The sequence below is a fragment of the Neofelis nebulosa genome, chromosome 4 (genome assembly GCF_028018385.1).
Source record: "Neofelis nebulosa isolate mNeoNeb1 chromosome 4, mNeoNeb1.pri, whole genome shotgun sequence".
Taxonomy (NCBI): Eukaryota; Metazoa; Chordata; class Mammalia; order Carnivora; family Felidae; genus Neofelis; species Neofelis nebulosa.
Window position 1 is genome coordinate 131600110 of NC_080785.1, and position 19611 is coordinate 131619720.

Below are 19611 nucleotides of genomic sequence, written 5' to 3' on the forward strand. Positions count from 1 at the left end.
CTTTTAATGGTATCACACGGAATATGAAAGAATGGAGACATCTGTATGCCGGGTGAATAAGGAAGGGTAAAAGGCATCATAGGAAAGGTCTGTGTTGAAGTTTGCAAGGTGTGTCCAGGGTTCAGTTACCCACAAGACGAAGCTTTCATTGACTGTCCTTAACATCACTGTCCACACAGTCAGTGGATCATATCAGCTCCCACCGAGAAGGCACTGATTCCCATTTGCCTTCTTCCCTGAAACAAAATTCGAGTCTGTATGAAACTTCCCACAGCTGAATTGTCACCAGAGACTCTTACTAAACTGACATCGTTCTCACGGAACCCCAGGTAGCATCTGTTAAGCCTTGACTCCTTGTCCACTTGCAAGACTGGTCTGCACACCCGTCAGTGCTGCGAGGTCTTCTTGTGCTTTTCTTCATTTCACATAAAGTCCGTAATCGATGAAATAGGATCGGTTGCCCCGTCCCCTCTAGAGAAACACCCTGCACGTGGGAAACCGGTCGGTTCTTGAAGCAGGCTCGTGACAGTCTGCCTTTGACCCCGGAAGGCTGAGTGCTGCGTGCGCACCATTTCCTGGCTTCCTATTTATCCTTCATTAACGTTCTAGGTTCCCGTGTCAGTGGCTATGATGACACCTCAAGTTATCACTCCCCAGCAAATGCAGCAGATCCTGCAGCAACAGGTGCTGAGCCCTCAGCAGCTCCAGGTCCTCCTCCAGCAGCAGCAGGCCCTCATGCTCCAACAGGTAACCGCCCATCCTCCTCCTCGCAGGGCCGGTGACTCCATCCGCCCCTCCCTGCCCCTGATCAGTTCCTCTTCCCAGTGAAGGAAAAGCAGAGCAGGGTGGCTGGGGCAGGACTCAGGGAGCAGGTCGGACCCCTGAATAATCGATTTTAGTTTGCATCCCAGAAAGGGAGGGACCCCTCCTGAAGTGACGGGTTGGGGGGGGTGGGGGGTCGGGTCCCGGAGAGTCCCCGCCGGACTGAGATCAGGGCTGTAATTGGACTCGATAAGACTTAGATGGCTTGACGCTCTTGTGTGTGGTAAGCCCAGGGGCTTGTAAATGGTGGGAGCCGAAGCGAAATGGGGAGCACGTTTAACCGTGACAGCTCTCGAAGTCCCCGTGTCAACTCAGAAGCTCACACAAGTTTTACTCTCAGACATATGGAGGCGTCGCAGAGTTGGTTCCTTTGAAGGGACAGGGTTCACTTGACTTCGGTGATGTGTGCTGAGGCATACATGCGCTTCCGGCTGCCATTGTGCCCCGGGGCCCTAATACTCAGCCTTCACGGACACCTGAACCCAAGAGATGAGATTCAGAAGTAGAGAGACCCAAGTTGCTGAGCTGAGGTGGTGGGGACAGGAGGCAGAGGAAGCTGCTCACGCTGTTGGCACAGACACCGTGACCAGCCCACCACACCGGCCGGCCCCATTCATCCAGAGAGCATGCGCACGTTGCACAGTAGCGATCCGCCAGGCTCTCTCCCCGCAAGGGCACTCTGGCTTTGTTGTACAACCAAAGGTCATCCCTTGCTTTATTTTAATTAGTTTGTGTAGAAAAAGGTATGTTTTTCACCAGTTCATTTTGGAGATTACTTTTCAAACAATGATGCCAGGAATAGTCAGCGTGCGCTGAAATTTACTGTCGCGTTTCAAGCTAAAGGTCAGGCCGTTACAGATAAAAGGATGCTATTTTTCAAATCACAGTTGTGGATGGCACCGAAAGGGACAGTGGGCTGGCGCTACCCTCTGTTACTTACCGCCCTCTCTTTCCTTTGTAGCAGCAGCTTCAAGAGTTTTATAAAAAACAACAGGAACAGTTGCAGCTTCAACTTTTACAACAACAACATGCTGGAAAACAGCCTAAAGAGGTACCGACAATACATATTTTACTTTCAAACCACAGATCCCGGAGGACGATCTAGTGGCTATTAAACTGTCATTCATCTTTTAAATGATTGCACAACTGAGCTATCGGTTCTCAGCTTTCAGGCCGAGAGTTAGTGTCCTGTTCTTTCTGAGATTTCTCTGGGTTCCGCTTGCTTGCTGCCCCAGGCTTGATGCTGGCACTGCGGCGGGTGCCCCGCTGGGGAGCACCGGGAAGCAGGATGGCGGGCAGAACCTTCAAGGCTCCTTTGGCAGACTGGTGCAGCCGCGGGCCGAGTTGGACCTGTGGGGCAAGTGCAGCGTGTTCAGCACAGTTTCACCTGGACACACACCTGACATTTTCCCCAGCTCAGGGAGCTTGGGTGTGTGGGGATGGCCCTTTCCTTTGCAAGAGTAAGCTCTTGTGAGGTTGGACAAACAGTAAAGTTAGAGCAGGAATCAGCATTCCTGTCTCTGTCCGTTTAACTTCTTCTCACAAGTGACATGCATATGGCAATCGCTCCGGGCAGGTAGGAGACGGTGTGAGTTACAGGGAAGGGTCCTCTGAGCTCAGATGACTGGCGCATCATGAAAGCACATCACCGTGGCTTCTCTGTGCACAGCACTGTGTGAGAGCGCACAGTCCTTGCATGGGCCGTACCACCCCGCGAGGTGACAGTGTTAGCTCCGTAAGCGGTAAGGCCTTCCCAGGGAGGGTTTCCGTGTCTAACCTTCCCAGTTCCATGTCGGTGAAGGCCAGGCGAGGAGCCTCGGTGTGCATGTGTGCCTTACCGTGACATCTTCCTACGGATTCCAGAGTTATCCGATGTAACTTGGCCTCCTCACATTCTTACAACGGACTGGAACTCTTTTCACCTCTTCACCTTGGGATGACACAGTTGGGAGTTTGGAAAACAAACAGCTCACTGTCCAATTTAACAGCTTCTTCGCTGGCCCTAAGCAAGCAGCCCCTTCCGTTAGCTTGGCGGGAGCCTTACACGGCGACTCTCCACATCCCTGCCCCTCACGTGAGTGTGAATGCCGGGCAGCACTGATTTTCCACCCTGGGAATGACGCACACATTCTTCCTTGGCCGGCTCCTCCCTCAGCATCAGTTGGGTACTTTATCCACGCCCTGCCAAGTTTTCACCCTGGAGTCCTGTTCAGCAGCCCGGATGTAAACCCCCGCAGAGTAGGGGCAGTTTGGGGGTGAAGGGGAGGAGGTGTTTCAATGAAAACGCGGACACAGCCTAAGTACAGTGGCACGCTACCGGGCGCTGCTCTAATAAAAAAGGGAACAGATTAAAAAGTGTCTAAAATGTAAATCTAAAGGACTAACAGTAATTAAAATGGAAATGGCACAGGGAGGGAAGGCATGTAATTGTGAGATATCACTGTGCAGAAGGCTCTCAGCTTTGTTTTGCTGGCTGTTTTTCTAATTCAGTAGGGCTTACTCATCAGTGGCAGTTCAATGCGCGTTAATGACTCTGGGATTGCAGGCATCACTCTGGACAAAGAAATGATTATTGTGCGGTCAAAAGAAGTTCAAAGACAAGAAGGGAATTTCAGTTTTTTCCTTAGAGATCCACATTCAAGAGCATATAAATTAAGCCAAATGTTAAAAACCACAGTCTGAAAGCTGACTTCAAAGTCACAACTCTCTAATTAATGAACTGCGAGCTTCAGTTTGGACAAGTTGTGGTTTGATGCGCCCATAAATCAACATGACAGGCCTGTTTCACAGTCTCAGACAGTGCTTGTCATTGAGTCACATCAGATGTAAACACAGCAGAAAAAAGAAGGGATATGAAGGAGGTGCAATTGATCAACAGAATTGGTAAAAACCCACTTTTGAAGCACATTATGCATGATCACAGGAAATGGTTACAGCCTCAAGAGGTTTCCCCTTCTGCTGTTGCTTTTTTGAATCCGATTTCTAACAGCCTTCAAAAGGGAGAATAAGAATTATGGAGTTTCTCCCCTGTGGCTCGCAGGCAATAACCCCCTGTTGTTATTTTGTGCTTCTTTCTTTTCAAAGGCATCAAAATTTAGTTTTTTAAAGATCTTTAACTCTATATTTGAAGACAAACAAAAAAGGGCTGCCACTGTCATTCTTATCAGTTACCAGGGATTGTGTTTTTTCTTTCTGTTGCCACTTCTTATTAACCTCTTATTTGGTCTGTTAGACATAGTTTGGAATGCACGTCTGCACGCTGAGAGAACATGAAAGTTCAGATGAGCTCAGAGGGCAGATAAAGAAATGTGAAGGCGAAAGTTACACAGCAGAAGGAAGGATAAAAGTTAACTCGCCCAAATTGCTGCTGTCAGCAAGGGGGGGCGTCTTGGCACACAATTAGGATGGTGGTGTCCGAGTCTAGAAAGGGAGCCCGGGAGAGAAGGGAGAACTCTGGACCAGAACGAGGAGGAGGTGAGACCTTGTAGTAGCCTTTTCAGCATCTGTAGGACAGGAGCTTTGCTGTGGTCCCATTTTTGTCATCCGCTCCCAAGGCGAACGTGATACGAGACATGGGTCGTCCTCACATCCCGAGGGGTAGGCAGACCGGCGGGCAGGTCTCCTTGGATCCCCCTGTGTGTGTTCGTGGTGCCCCTGGAGTTGGCCGACAGCTTTTGTAACCACGATGAAGAGACCCTTATTTTCCCGAGGTAAGGGGGCAGTCTCCTGAAATGCCCATCCAGGTGGTGGTCCTTTTGTGCTACAGTCAAATGGAGTCACATGGTAGCAATTTCAGGATGTGGACTGGTGGTTATGATTTTAACAAGGTTTGAGCTTGGATGTTGACAGATGGAACAAGTATATTAATTTACTGAATCCCCAGTCATTAGTGGCTCATAATTTTGAATCGTCAGCCCCCGCCGCCGCCACCCTTTTCCCCTTTTTGATGACCTCTGCAGTAAGACACTTGATCCCGAGCCAGAACAATGTATCTTTACTCAACTTTTTTCTAAAGTTGCCTCGAGATGTTTCCTCGAGAAAGTTAGGCTCCCCATGGAGTTAAACCTAAGATCTTCTTGGGAGACAACCTTCTCTAGCCCCATACAGCTTCTTATGTGACTGCCCGTTAATATTTGACAGAACGAGTATGGAAAATTGAAGGCAGAATTAATTTTAAGTCAGGCTACCAAAAAAAAAAAAAAAAAAAATCCCATCCTGTGCGGGTGAGGTAGGCTCGGTTGATTGTTTTAAAAGGGCCGTTTGTCCAGGCAGTTATGACAGTTTATGTTAGGCAGCAGGGAGGAGCCGAAGAAAGGAAAACAGACCTTTGACTGCAGCTCTAGGGAGGGGATCTGAAATGCAAGGTTTATCAGGGCATTTTAGCATTTTAACACTGACTACTGACCTGTCCAGGGGACTGCGTGGAGACCTTTTTTGTGTGCATTCAATTGTGAGAAGTAAACAAACTGGCTCGTATCCTGTGTTTGGTAACTGGGTGGGGAGCACAGTTTGGCAACCAGTGTTGCTTTTAAATTCTTTCTTTGGACAATGGGCCTTGTATACTTTTATATCCTGGCTTTTCAAACGTGGACAGCTTTCATGAGCTTTTCCTAGGGATGGCCACAGAGACAACAGAAAAGCCATCAGTCATTTTATATAAATACAAAATTTTTAAACATTTCATTTACAGTAAGACAGGAAACACTCTCCCCAAACTCCAGCACCCCCTCTCCATTATTTTTGACTTCAAGAAGAGCTGGTTCCTCGATCTTTTATTGTGTATCCATGTTGTTTTTTTCTCTTCCTTCCTCCTCCTCCTTTTTTTTTTTAAGTGTCATGAATTAATATCTGTTGGAGAAGTGAAAAAATCATTTTGACACGAATATAACTATCATTGGGTTTTACATTAATGTGATAACTTGGGAAGGGGTGAAAACAATTGGATCATTTTGTGCATGCTGTTCATAAAATGAAAACACTGGCTTTTCATTTAAATGTATTTAAATTTTTGTTGTTAGTGGTATAGAATTTGTTTTTTGGAGTGAAACTCAATTAACTTTCTCAGTGGCATGGTAGTAAGTCTGAAATTGGTTGCTAATATGAGAATGACGGTTTTTACTGCAAAATAAACTGCATGGAGACTGAAAGGAAACCACCATTTTTCTCTTCCTTTGAACTTTTGCATCAGAAGGTCTTGATGCACATAGCATTTTATGGATGTATCAGATCAAGGTCATGTGTTAGGTTAAGTGAATGCAGTTGTTTGTAAAGTATAGTTATTAGAACCTCTGAAAGGGTTGTGTAGTCCCTCCTAGTTGCGAAAGTCTCCCTGATGTTCTGAATGATACTCAGAATTAGGAAGGAAAACGGGTCTTGTTCTTTTCTCTAAGAACCTTTTTCTTGGGCCACAGTTTGGGAAGGGTTAAGGCTCCTTTCATAATTGTTAGCCATAATGTGGCTAAGACCTCCACCTCGATTTGATTCCTAGTAGATTAAGGATATTAGATAATTTCCTTCTATTTATTGTACTACTGCGCTGTATTATCTTTCTATCACTCAGATAATTACTGAGGAAATCTACATTAATATTTTTTGGCTGGAGCGAGGCCTGCTAAACACAGGAATGATGTATTGATGTTTTACACAACAAAAGTTTTCCTCCTGTCATTGTCCAGTCAACAAAAAGATATTTATCATACCATAAAGCCCCTTCTTTTCAAGAACAAAGCGGGGTGGGTGAAGCAGGACAGGCGAGCTGACCTGGGGGTTTCTGAAACTAAAGCCAAGTGAAGGCATCTGAAGCTTAAAGTGTCCTTCATATTAAACACTCACAGTGGAGTACGATGTTGTTTGCTAAATTATGAATGTGTGTAATTAAAATCTAGTGGCTGTTTCTATGAAAGATTTACAATGTTATTTCATCGTTTGTCATGGCTAATTAACAATATTAGATGAAGTTTTTCTTCTTCAAAGGTCTGAGTTTTTCTCATTTATTTATGTCAGGAGTGATAAACAGAGTAGTTAAAAGCTGCCGGTGCAGGCAAGAGGAAACCAGCTTGTTATTCCATACCCCCCCCAAGGTTCAGGGTTCAAATCCCTGCAGACTGGAATGGTGCATTCCTTCTCTGTAGTACGAGTGATTGAACATTGGAGAGTCTGGAAGTTCACATCTCGACTCTAAAAACTCAGGACTTACTAACTGTAGGTTTTGAAAAGCTGACTGGACCAACAGAGTATATTTCTGGGCCCCAGGCAGCAGAAAGGGAATGCCTCTAGCATCTCCCCCACCCTCCCCATTCTCCTCAAACGTCATAGGTGCTGTCCTTTGTTTTGTTTTGTTTTGAATTTTTTAATGTTTATCATCATTTATTTTTGAAACAGAGCATGAGTGGGGGAGGGGCAGAGAGAGAGAAGGAGACACAGAATCCGAAACAGGCTCCAGGCTCCGAGCTGTCAGCACAGAGCCCGACGTGGGGCTCGAACTCATGAGCCGTGAGGTCATGACCTGAGGCGAAGTCGGATGTTTAACTGACTGAGCCACGCAGGCTCCCCGGGTGCTGTCCTTTTTGCACCAGCCTGGACGCTGAGTCCTCCGCTAGCCCCCAGCAAGCCTCAGGCTTTGGCCGTGGCAGTGTGTTGCAAGACACCCACACTTGGAAACTTCCCCGGGAAGCGGCCGTCTCATCTTTTCCTTCCTGGTCTCTTACAGCAGCAGCAGGTGGCTACCCAGCAGTTGGCTTTTCAGCAGCAGCTTCTACAGATGCAGCAGTTACAGCAGCAGCACCTCCTGTCTCTGCAGCGCCAAGGCCTTCTCACAATTCAGCCCGGGCAGCCCGCCCTTCCCCTGCAGCCCCTCGCGCAAGGTAAGCCTCCGTGAGCCGGCCGTGAGCCTGGCGGCGCGGCCCCGCGAAGACCGTGGGGCAGAGGTGGGGCCGTCCGTTGGGACAGTCCAGCTAGCTCATCGGTGGGGAGATGGTCCACCTGCAGCAAGCGTGTGCTGACTTCAGAGAAAAGGCTGCATGAGGTCGCCAGGATGAAGGGCTTGTTGGTGGCAGCTTGAAGACCTGGGGTGGTCTGATGCTGAGCGGTAGCAGAGGAATCCCACTGTGGCGCCTTCTTGGAGCACGAGAAAGTGGCGCCACCTTGACGTAGCATTTTAATCAGGTCCAGCGTTGTCGGCTTGGAATCACGAATGAATTTTCTTGAAGGCTTTTGTTAGCCACGTTGAGGTGTATTTTATGTCCTGTAACTTGTTCTGTTTGAAAGCTTAGCAGTGCTTCCTTAAATGACACTTTTTAATTGCTAGGGATAAATCCAGGTTTATTTTTCGATCAGCGATCCAGATGCATCTCTTTGGTTGGGTTTTCTTTTTTTCATTGCTTATTTGCTTTCGTCTCTTGGTTGTTTTTTGTTTATTTTTGAGAGAGAGAGAGAGAGAGAGTGAGAGAGAGAGACAGAGAGAATGTGTGCAAGCAAGGGAGAGGCAGAGAGAGAGGAAGACAGAGGCTAGGAAGCGGGCTCCGTGCTGAGAGGGGAGAGCCCGACGTGGAACTCGAACTCACAGACCGTGAGATCACGACCTGAGAGCCAAGGTCGGACGCTTAACTGAGCCACGGAGATGCCCCACGTCTGTTGGTTTTTGAGCAAGTTCAGTTCTACGCTCATCAGAACAGCTAGCATATCTAGCTCTTCTCTTCAAAAACTAGAGTTCCTTGAAAATGAACAAGATTTGATGGGTTTCAAAATTTCTTTTGAAAAGCCATTGACGTGTTATTACAGTGGGTGTTGAACATCAGAAACAGATGAGGATTCTAGCCATTTTTTTTTTTAATTTTTTTTTCAACGTTTTTTATTTATTTTTGGGACAGAGAGAGACATAGCATGAACGGGGGAGGGGCAGAGAGAGAGGGAGACACAGAATCGGAAACAGGCTCCAGGCTCCGAGCCGTCAGCCCAGAGCCTGACGCGGGGCTCGAACTCACGGACCGCGAGATCGTGACCTGGCTGAAGTCAGACGCTTAACCGACTGCGCCACCCAGGCGCCCGAGGATTCTAGCCATTTTAGGACATCGTCATGGTTTAGCAACTCATGGACATGTGTAATGTGAATGCAAGTGGATTATTCAGAGGCAGAAAGAAGGAAAAGTATGGAAGGAAAGAAAGTATCCTGCCATGTTTTGAAATACCAATCCCCCGTCTTGTGCACGTTTCAGTTGCCCGCTCAGGGCCCCCAGGCTTTGTAATTAATTCTAAAGGCTTGGATGTACATGTTTGAGCCTTAAAGACTAGTAGCTAATTTTGGTCAAGTCTTAGATTCATTTACCTTCTGAAGAGGGTTGAAAATGGGGAACCTCCTTCACCCTTCATGGTGATTAAGACCTGCTCATTTGTTCAGTAACTTTAGATGTCATGTGAAGCCAGTGAGGCATGTCGACATTTGAATCTTTCTCGAGTCAACCACACCCAACTTCTATTCCTTCCGGGGTTTTTTGTTTTTGTTTATGTTTTCAGTGCTGAAACTGGGCTTTTCCCTCTCATGTCCCTCTTGGCCCTCCTCCCCTTTTTGCCATTACTGCCCAACTACTGGGTACATGATCAGCATCTCCAGCGGCTGTCAAAATAGAAGATTTGGTAACCGAGCAATACAAGGGGCGAGGAAAGGACACATCGCCTAATGCATTTTTGTGCTTGCAAAATGTTACAACGTGCATTAATTACACCTTCGGGTTTATAGTTGGAAACATTGCAGGCTGTTCTGACACACCCACTGGACTCAGGCTTCAACCTCTCATCTTTTCCCACCGCTCCTATACTATTAAGTTTGCTCACTAAGGTTCATTGTTATAGTACATCAGTTAAGCTGTCCAAAAGAGGGCAATTGGGCAGTGACAAGACAAGCTCATGTGTAATGTGAAAGAAATGAATGTGGTGATGCATGAAGTGTAATCTCTGCAGTAACATATCAGAGACACCAGTAGGTAATTCACTAGTCATGGCATTGATTGATATGCTTAGCAATCTGCTAGAACTATTAGCCCCTGCACCATTAGGAAGAAGCGTATTTAAAATCTAAGGGGTGCCCTTATGTGTGCCCAAGGTACGTAAATGTAAATCCAGTATTTCTAGAGTCCTGTTCTGGCAGTGAAGTGAGAGCTACCCTTGTCATTGCCATCTTTTGTGGAATCCGGAGCCTGGTTTTGTCTCTCCTACCCCGTCGCCCAAAGTGGCTTGAGAATTCAGTCATGTTGGACTACAACACAATTTTTTTTTATCAGAGACATGATGTCTTAAAACTGATGTCATTATGAGGTTTAAATCAACTTTCTGCTTGCTTGAACATGGTCACCTGGGTATGGATGTACAAGGACAAAAAAAGGTTGATCAACTCTGTTTGTCTTTGAGCCAGTGATACCTGGGGTTGTAAAATTGAGTTCCACGAGCAGTAATCTGTCAACTGTCCCCACAACATACATTTTTTAAGCCTGTGTCTGCATTTTCTTTTATAATGAAGGGGTCGGTTGTCCTGGAAAAAGAAATGTAGTAAGGCACAGAGGTTATGTGTTACAAATACCAGTAGTGGCCACTTTGTGATGCAGTCACCAAGGTTCTTTTACATACCTGCTCGTGGCCTTGGCTAAGTCACCTTAAACATGTATAAATATGAAAGTATGAATAGACAGTAATATTTCAAAGGCCTTTTTTTTTTGCCTGAAGGCATTACGTTATGAAATGGAAGGACGTTTTTGTTGTTTTTAAGAGTACTCTAGAGTCTTCTCCGGTTTATATAATGAGCACATGGGCTTTTCTCTCTGATTTCTTGAAGCATCTGAACCCACCCCCCAACCCCAAAATCAATAATTCTGTATAGAAGTATATTTTCATTATTATTCCCACCTGTGAATTTTTAAAATGGGAACTGTAGATTACATGGTTGGTATATATACGTATAATGAATTTAACGTGGTACCGTTATTCCTTTCTACCACATTGGAAATATGTGTGATGCTTTTTGGAAAATTGATAACCGTTGAGTCTGATGAGTGACTAGCTTGCCTTTTATCTGTCTTAATTCTATCATGAGATCCCGGCTGTCAAATAGCAGCATTCTCCTGTAGATAGTACGCACTGAAGTAACAGTTTAACCTCACGAGCAAGGTGTAGCATTGATGCAGGAGAGTGATTTGACTGCCTCTCTGTAGATCAGATGAGGATGTTCTTAAACGTAATTATCACAGTCAAATTTGACCCCAAAGTATGCCTGTTGTCAGTGAGTTGCTGTTTTATTTACCATTTCCCCCTGTGAGTGATGAAACGCATTTGCCAGCCCACTGGAATAAAAGGAAAGTGGAATAACATTAATGTACTCTTAGGTGTAACAAGTGTAACAAGACATTTGCCTTTGTCTTTATTGGCTGGATAAACAGCTTGCTGTTCAAAGAACTTCAAAGTTCCGCTTTTCTTGGAGGGAAAGTGTTAACACAGTTGTTCGAAACCGTGTTCTTCCATTTTTTTCACCTCCCATGCAGCTGACCCAGAAATCAATTAGTTTGAGTTGAAAAATAGGCGGCTTGTTCTTTTCATGTGTATTTACTCCCCGGAAAATAAAAATAGGTGTTGACTTGTGTGGCTTTATATCAATATGCTATCATCCACAGACAAGCCCATTCACTCTTGTTTCAATTGAGTAAACAGTGGTCGGAGGGTCAGCCATATTCACAGGTAATTGTTGGTGTGCGGACATCAGTGGCAGGCCTGTTAGCTACAAACACATCCCACATGTCACTTCGGAAGGTGTTTGAAAATAATAGCCCAGATGCAGCAGAACCGGACGCGGGATTGTGTAGTGACCTTTCCCTTTGTTTAATTTGCCTCCGAGGCTTAATTTCAGGGGACAAGTAATAATTGAATATGCCTAATAACTAAATGCTCATTTGGGACAAAATCCATCAAAATATAATTGGCATTTGATTTTTATGAAGGGAGAAGAAAACCGAGTTGGCTGTCGAGGATGCGTTCTAAGAATATCTGACCACTTAATGTATCATTGGAAGCCTCCTTTTATAATATATATTAATTGCAAATACTTGAGCATTTGAACATTTTCGTGGAGAACCGTTAGGAGAGACCAACTGTTTTTGTTAACGCTCCTCTCAGAAAGGCGGGGAAGGTTATTGGTCTGCTGTGCAATAATTTACTCCTCTTTGATATGCAAACGATCCACGGTGAATATAAAAAAATCCTATCAGACTCATTTCACAGTTCTTAACCACTCGGATTCTCTGGAGTCCATTGCCTCATTAGACCAGTGCTCTCCAATGCTAGCATAATTAAAATCTTTAACAGTTTAGCAAAGTAAAGATGTTTGGCTGATCACGTTGAGATGATTATCTATCCATTGTATTCTAAATGACAAAAATAAATTAAATTTAGACCTTGGCATTTTTTATTATGTGTTTCAAATGAATATAATGCACACAGCCTTCTTTTTTAATTCAATACCTTAGGTTTGGTAAGAAACACGCCTGTTTCGGGTGCTTCTATGTAGTCAGAAAATGGCAGGCTTTCTAGGATAGCTGTGTTACAGTTGATTGAAACAATGAACTGCAGTCCAGACATCCAGTTCTAATGTGGAATTGCCTTATGCTGTACAGGGTTTACGATTTCCTTTCGCTGTCCTTTAGAAGGAACTGCTGTTTTTTGTTTGTTGGTGTCGTGAGCTACCATGTAGAATCTTTTTCTTCTCTGCCTGTATGCGCTAGCATATGCATTGAGGTGGGATTTGGAAATCATGGGCTGTAGAGGCATGCCTCTAAATAAAAATGATGAGGCCATGATAGCAAGATCGACGTACTGATTCTGTCTCCTCTTGGGGAAGATACAGGTTGACACTTACTCCTCAAGACCCAGGTTCATTTTGACCCCCTTAGGACACAAGAGAACTTTATTACTCCAAGTTTATTTTATGTTTGCATTTTATTCTGCAATGGTTCATTAACATTGATCTAAGAAATGACAGTAATAATAGTGTTACTTGTTAAAAAAAAAAAGTTACACAGTTTTTCAGTAGACACATCCATCAATTAAGCATGTGGTACTAGAAACCAAAATTAATGAGGAAGATAGGTGTGTTAATGAAATAATCATAGTATAATCAATTTGAATGTTAAAAGTTGAAAAGCATTTCAGGAAGACGATATGAATTCATAATTTATGTCTAAAAGTGATTAATAAAAACTATATTTAATAACAAAGCTATTTGTCATCATTTAAGACTTAAGCACAAAAATTATTCATTTTGTGGTTCCTGTTGTCATCATAGTAGAGTTGAACGAATTTATTTTGAGCCCCTTCTTTGTGTCTAAAAATACAACATCTATCTCCTTTTCAAAAATCTAGAAACAACAGTTTGGATGGAAGCATACCGTCTCTGCAAAGTAACTGTGTTTGCAATCCTTTCCACAGAGGTCTTCTGTGTGTGACGAGGGCACTTCACCTCAGCTGTTCAGTGGGGGGACACGGTTGTTACTGACTGTACTTGCCTTACTTGGGAGGGGGGAAAACGCATGCACCAAAAAAAAAAAAAGAAAGAAAGAAAGAAAGAAGGAAAAAAAGAAAAAAAAAAAAAAAACCCTAACACTAGGCTTTGTTTACTGACTCTTTGATTTAATTACTGTTTGAAGAGGACGGAATTAGCTGTTAATTGATTTAATTATCCAATTTGTTTGTTTCAGGCATGATTCCAACTGAACTGCAGCAGCTCTGGAAAGAAGTGACAAGTGCTCATAGTGCAGAAGAAACCGCAGGCAGCAATCACAGCAGTTTGGATCTGACCACGACATGTGTCTCCTCCTCTGCACCTTCCAAGACCTCCTTAATAATGAACCCACATGCCTCTACCAATGGACAGCTCTCAGTCCACACCCCCAAAAGGGAAAGGTAGGAATGAGCCGCTGAGCTGTGTCCAGAACGGTCTCTGCCACGGGCGGGGTGGGTGGCCTTGTTCAGCCATATCTCAGCGATCCCTAATTGGATCCATGTGACTTGAATGTGCCTATAATTACTTTAAGAATGTGTTCAATATGGTTTGGGTGTGAAGCATCTAATTATTTTCACCTTTTCAACATGGAATTAGCGCTTATATAGGTCTACCCTTAAGCTTAAGAACCCAGGCAGAGTTAGTTTTTCCCTGCATGGGTTGGATTTCAAGGGTGCAGGCTTATTCTTTGGGCCAAGGGCTCACCCCACGCAAGCTGAACTCCTGGGCTCGAAACACCTTCTAAGGGAGTAGCAGAGTCTGGTACTAGCAATTGTGAGTCACGGTTCAAGAAAAGGTAGCATTTAGTCGCTCTGTACTGCCCTCCTTGAAGGCCTTTTTCATGGTGAATACTCAGCGAAGGTTTGAAGGATGGAGAGCTGGAAGGGGTCTGTGTATATGCACACACAATCCGTGTATATCCACACAAATTAAAAAAAGAATAAAGTCTTCCCTTCCAAAGAGGACTGCAGTGCTGTCTCAGTTGCTCTATTCCTGTTAGGAAGTGAAGACTATATTTTACAATTGTCCTCAGCTTCATTCGAATGTTAGCCGACGCCACGTTTGTTTGAGATAGCCAGAATACATCATGGGAGCAGAAGAGGTCTAAGAAAATGAAGCTGTTAATTCATGCTACTGGATCTCAGCACCCAAAAGCATTAATACTACTGTTGAATGCTTTTCAGAAGTGGAATATATATAATGCTCCTAAAATTAAAAAGATTTATTTTCAGTGTACTATTTTTAAACCGTTTCCCATCTATTTCGTATGCCCAGCTTCTCCACACAGAAGAAAAGAGACTTTCAAAGTAATGTGTGATAGTAAATGTCACTTCCAGCAGTAAAAACAAATTCTGTATTTTGTTTTTTTTTAATAAAAATGACTCAGTGAAAGTTTTTTTAATTATATTTTTCACTTGAGCAATTACAAATATAATTTCATACATTTCGTGAAATATTGAGCATTAAGAAGCCCACGGGTTTAATTAGATTTGTATCTCTCTACCAGCAACATTTTATCCATTTTGAGATCAGTAATCACAGAAACTGCTATGTGAATATTTGTGCCTGTGTGTGCGTGTGTCACGTTCAAGCTTAAAAACGTGAGAGGGTCTGAGAGATGGAGATAATCTGTTTTAACCGAAACTTGCTACGATCCCTTTAAGATCACTTGGGAGTTTCTGTGGCAGACATAGGGGAAGTAAAAGGTGTTTTAAATGACTGTTTGGGACAAATTGAAGGATGGAATGGTGGACTGTAACAATCTGTGTGGAGCCACTGGGCCACATGTGGCTTCTGTTGTTTCCAGTGAGGATAGATTTGTATGTCCGGAAGCCAGTCTTAGCTCTTGCTTTATTATCTCTTACGATGTCTTTGTAATTAAAAAACAAACAAAAAAACCCTCAACATTAAATAGCTTTCAAAGAAAGGTTCCAGGCTGTCGTCCCCTGCTGTACTTGCTTTTGGTGTGTAAGGCTGATGATGCCCATTTACTGCAGAGTGATCGAATTACATCTTCATCTGTAGGCAGAACGGGCCATCCACTAAAAAAATGCCGACTGATGCACTTAAGGTATTTGTTGCAATCTTGTCGGCCATGTGGAGCCTGCACGGATTTCCTGTGACACAGAAAACTCTTCTTGTTTAGATGCACTGTGCTCAGTTTCATTCTGAAAGGTTCTGTATCTGCAGTCAGGTGATAGATTAGCAATGAGGCAGGTGGGAGAAGAATAGCCCTTTTCAAACATCTTAAGGTGTATTTGAAAGTAAATGGATCTGATGGGCAGTCTAATTCCAGGAGAGTAAGTTTGTTGGAATATTTCGTTTTTTATGGTCCTTCCTTGGCTGCACAACGGTTAGGCTTAATCTTCATTATGCTACCTGGCCAAAATTAGAATATGGATCGGAAAAGAACTTGGGTTCTCCTGAGCCTTAATCTGGCTGTAAAATCAGGCTGAATTTCCCAGTTATACATGTAAAGAGGAGACAACTAGGACATTATATGCCACTCCTTAATATCTGATCTCTCAGTTTATATCATAGGGTAGCTTCCTAGTTGTGGCTGAATTGAAAGAAAATTCTAGTGACCCTATCTTAGCCGAATGTAGTGAACAAGACAAATGGGTACCTTAGGTTAGAGATAATTCAAAAGTTACAGACTTGCAGAATCGATCATTAAAAATTCAATTATTAGTTAGCCAGCTTTGTGTACGTACAGGTGCTTTTAATGAGGTTTTATCTGGTTTTACCTTACGATTGTTTTTTAAATCAGGAATGTGGTATCCTGTTCAGTGGAAAATGGTAAAAAAAAAAAAAAAAAAAAAAAAAAAAGCCATCAGTATAAAAATACGTTTTCACCTGTGCGCTGCCCGGAGGTTTCTCGCAGGGGTCCCTTGGAGAATTGTCGCCCCTTCCTTGGCAGTGCATGTGTGAAACAGGTAACTTTGTGGGCTCTCCGTTGACTTCGGCGTGGTATCCTTTCCCCCTCTCTGTCCTCCTGGAGCAGTGTCTGAACAAGCAGAAGCCTCTGTCGCACTGAATAATAATCTAGCCCTTCAAACTCCCATCTCAGGTGAACAGCTTAGGAATTCCTCCTGCAAGGATTCAGGGATGCCCTGTGTGAAAATGGGTTGGAAAAAGGCAGCATCCCAGGGGTTTTTGTTTTTTGAAGTAGTCACCTGTCTGACAGTCTCACCGAGGTCACATATTTCTGTGTCATTTGGAAACCCCCTCGCCCCCGCCCCTCCTGCTCTTGCCCCCTTGCGTTTTGCAGGCTCCTGTGAGCAGCCGCTGTAGCAGCAGCTCTGGGGTCTGGTGAGCTGCAATCTGTTAAGGAGATAAATAATGTGCTTGGCACGACACTCCTACTCTCCTCTTTAATTTGTCTTACACAAGGAAAATTATAATTAAATCATTCAGGGTAAACCCTTGAGTACAGAGAAGGGAAAAAACACACTTTGGGAAAGATTGCCAATAGAAACCCACTTCCCTGTTGCGCAGGGTAGAGACATTTATCAATATTCAGCACTATTACGAGAGGAGCGGCCCATGTGATTTGTGAGGCGGATGCCAACGCTCAAATCAAGGCTTGTTAAGATCCTGTCCCTGCGCAATCACGGACATTCAGCATCATTAGAATTCAGTACTGGCGCCGTGCTTCGTGCTTTGATTTTCTCCCAGCGATTTAATAATGTTTATTGTGCTGATTATATATACATTCATTGGTGCAATAAACATACCTCGGTTGCCAGCGCCTGGGAGAAGTGTGGCGAAGGTGAAGTTCAGCGGGCAGGAGCTAGAGGTAGCTGAAGAGGAAGCAAGCACGTTCGCCTCTCTCGCTGCCATTTTATTCCCGTGGACCAGGGAGCCGTGACGTCTTAGACGAAGAGATGAAACTCAGACCTGGGATACCTGTGAACATGAAGCTGTGATGTTGTTTCCTTAACTTGCCTGACTGTCTTGCTTTAGGAAATTCCGAGTTTTGGTGTGGGTAAACAAAACCAACGGAATGCAAATGAAACATTTATTAAAATGCTAAATTTAGTAAAGCCCTTTGAGCTTCTTGGATCAAAGCAGCTATGTAAATACAAATAGCAATTACTACTTAAGTAATTGCCTGAATTAAAATTCTAAATATCACATTATATTATGGTGCACTAGGGAAAGGAAAGTGAACTCACATTTAATCAGTTCTTTCTCTGTCCCGAGCACTGGCTAAACTCTTGTGTTTGGAGTGATGTCTCATTTTATCCTCGAGACTGCTGGGAAGCACTTGGGAGTATTAGACCCATTTCACAGACAAGGAAATTGAATCATGGAGATTAAATAACTGACAAAGAGTCACAGAACTGGTTCGTGGCCTATCCAAGATCCAAATTCAGGCCCGTCTCTTACTAAACAGCACTTAAGGTTTTCATTCAGCCCAGAAGTGAATATTTAATTACAATAAGAATGACCCTCCTAAAATAAAGTTTAAATTTAATTTAAAGCCAACAAAACATATGCTGACTTCACCTACTGTGTGCCTATCAGCACATTTTATAGGAAAATAGCAGAGTTTGCTCTTTTAAGGCAGTACTGGTATTTACTGGGCCTTTCCTAAAGGCAGGGGGCGGGTAGGATTTGTAAAATATAAACCACTCACAACGTGAAACAGCACAGAGGGAGCAAAAAGAACCCCATGCTGGATTTGCACACAAACGCCAAGCAAGCCTCCCTCCCTCTGAAACTGTCCCGCCTTTGCTCCTGGCCTCGTGAATCTCGCGTTTCTGCATCGAACACCTCATACGTTCTTTATCCTATTTCCCTTGTCCTCTGCAGTCTGCGTTAGAAATATTCCAATTTGCTGACCCTTCCCAGCTTTTTGCTTTCAGTTCAGCCGCCGCTGGCTAACTTGAGCGTCGCTGAGAGTCACAGCTGCTCTAGATGTTAGCGTCGAGGCTTCCTTAAGCACCTGGCAGAAAAGGTTTCTTTCGCCTTTGGCAAGACCATGGTTGTGCAGTCTCTTCTCTCTCTGCGGCTGTCCCATTGTGCTCAGAATCAGGTGGCCCAAGTTGGGCCCCTTCCCTAACCTGCCCTCTGCCCAGTCCCCGTGTTCCTCCTTCCTTCTCCTCGTGTGTTGACACAGCCCCGTGTATTCCAGTTGCTTGCGTTTCCCACTTTTCCACACTCCACAGTGGGCAGCTGCCTTCAAATAACCCCTAAAGGTTTTTGCTTGGCTAGTGCACTTTCAGACACAGTCTCTGTTTCTGATTTGTGGCTTCTTGACATACTGCCATGTGTTTGACTACACGAACAATAACATTTGTGTTTCCCGCCCCACTCTTTTCAAAAGGCAAGGAATTCAAACGTGGACAGGCCTGGCATTTCATTTTTCTTTCTTTCTATTTTTTTTTTTTTTTTTTTTTTGGAACGAAATTCTCTGTTGATGAATTGGTATTGGTGTTCTTGGTTTACTTGCTAAAATTCTAGAAGTTTGTTTGTAGAACTGTTCCACTTATACACGCCTTTATCTGTTACATGTTTTCATACTCATGTTGCCGGACTATTGAGCCAGAAATGTAAGCAGTCAGCTCTAGGTCACATTACTCTGAACAGCTCTTCCTCATTTCAACTGTTGTTGTTTTCTTTTTGAAAACCAGATGATTTCTTCTCGGTTTCTTTTGATTTGAGGCATTTGAACCAACGAGCTACCCCAAATCTTTATTTTCCGTTAGAGCATTCCAGAGAGCATTCTCCCGTCAGACCGTCCCCGATTGTCTTCAAAATCATTACTGCTCCTTTCTGCCATTATGTGCTGGGGCAGCTGATCTGTAATAGAAGTCAGCCACTTATGGCCTTCTAGCCACATCTGGCCCAGTGCTCATTTTGTAAAATAAAGTTTTATTGGAACACAGCAATGATAATTCATTGACACATTGTCTGTGGCTGCCTTCATGCTACAGCGGCTGGTGGGAGCAGTTGCAGCAGAAACATGGCCCACAGTGACTAAAATGTTTACTGTCTGGCCATTTACAGAAAATAATTTGCAAACTCCTGATTTTAGCTCTAAGCAAAGTGTTTCTCAGATTTCCTGATGATATTTTCACAGGTATTTTCAAAAATACACAGCTTCCTAGGCCTCTCTCCTGAAGAATTGGATTATACCCGTCTGTGATGGGGTCAGGAATTGGTATTGGTCACACATACCCTATGTTCTTGCTACTCAATGGCCGCCGGCCAGCAACTTTGGCATTACCTGGGAGGAGCATGTTAGA

General features: G+C 44.0%; 1 protein-coding gene across 12 annotated transcripts in view; it reads left to right on the plus strand.

Annotated features, from left to right (window-relative positions):
* Positions 1-19611, plus strand: part of FOXP1 (forkhead box P1) — a 511285-nt gene that overhangs the window by 412403 nt on the left and 79271 nt on the right. For 9 of the 12 annotated variants that reach the window (XM_058728782.1, XM_058728781.1, XM_058728793.1 and 6 more), the window contains 4 exons: positions 610-747; positions 1784-1873; positions 7532-7685; positions 13554-13758. In XM_058728782.1, coding sequence (XP_058584765.1) covers positions 610-747; positions 1784-1873; positions 7532-7685; positions 13554-13758 — 587 coding nt within the window. The remainder of the gene's footprint in view (positions 1-609; positions 748-1783; positions 1874-7531; positions 7686-13553; positions 13759-19611) is intronic. The other 3 variants (XM_058728788.1, XM_058728789.1, XM_058728784.1) reach the window with 2 other exon arrangements.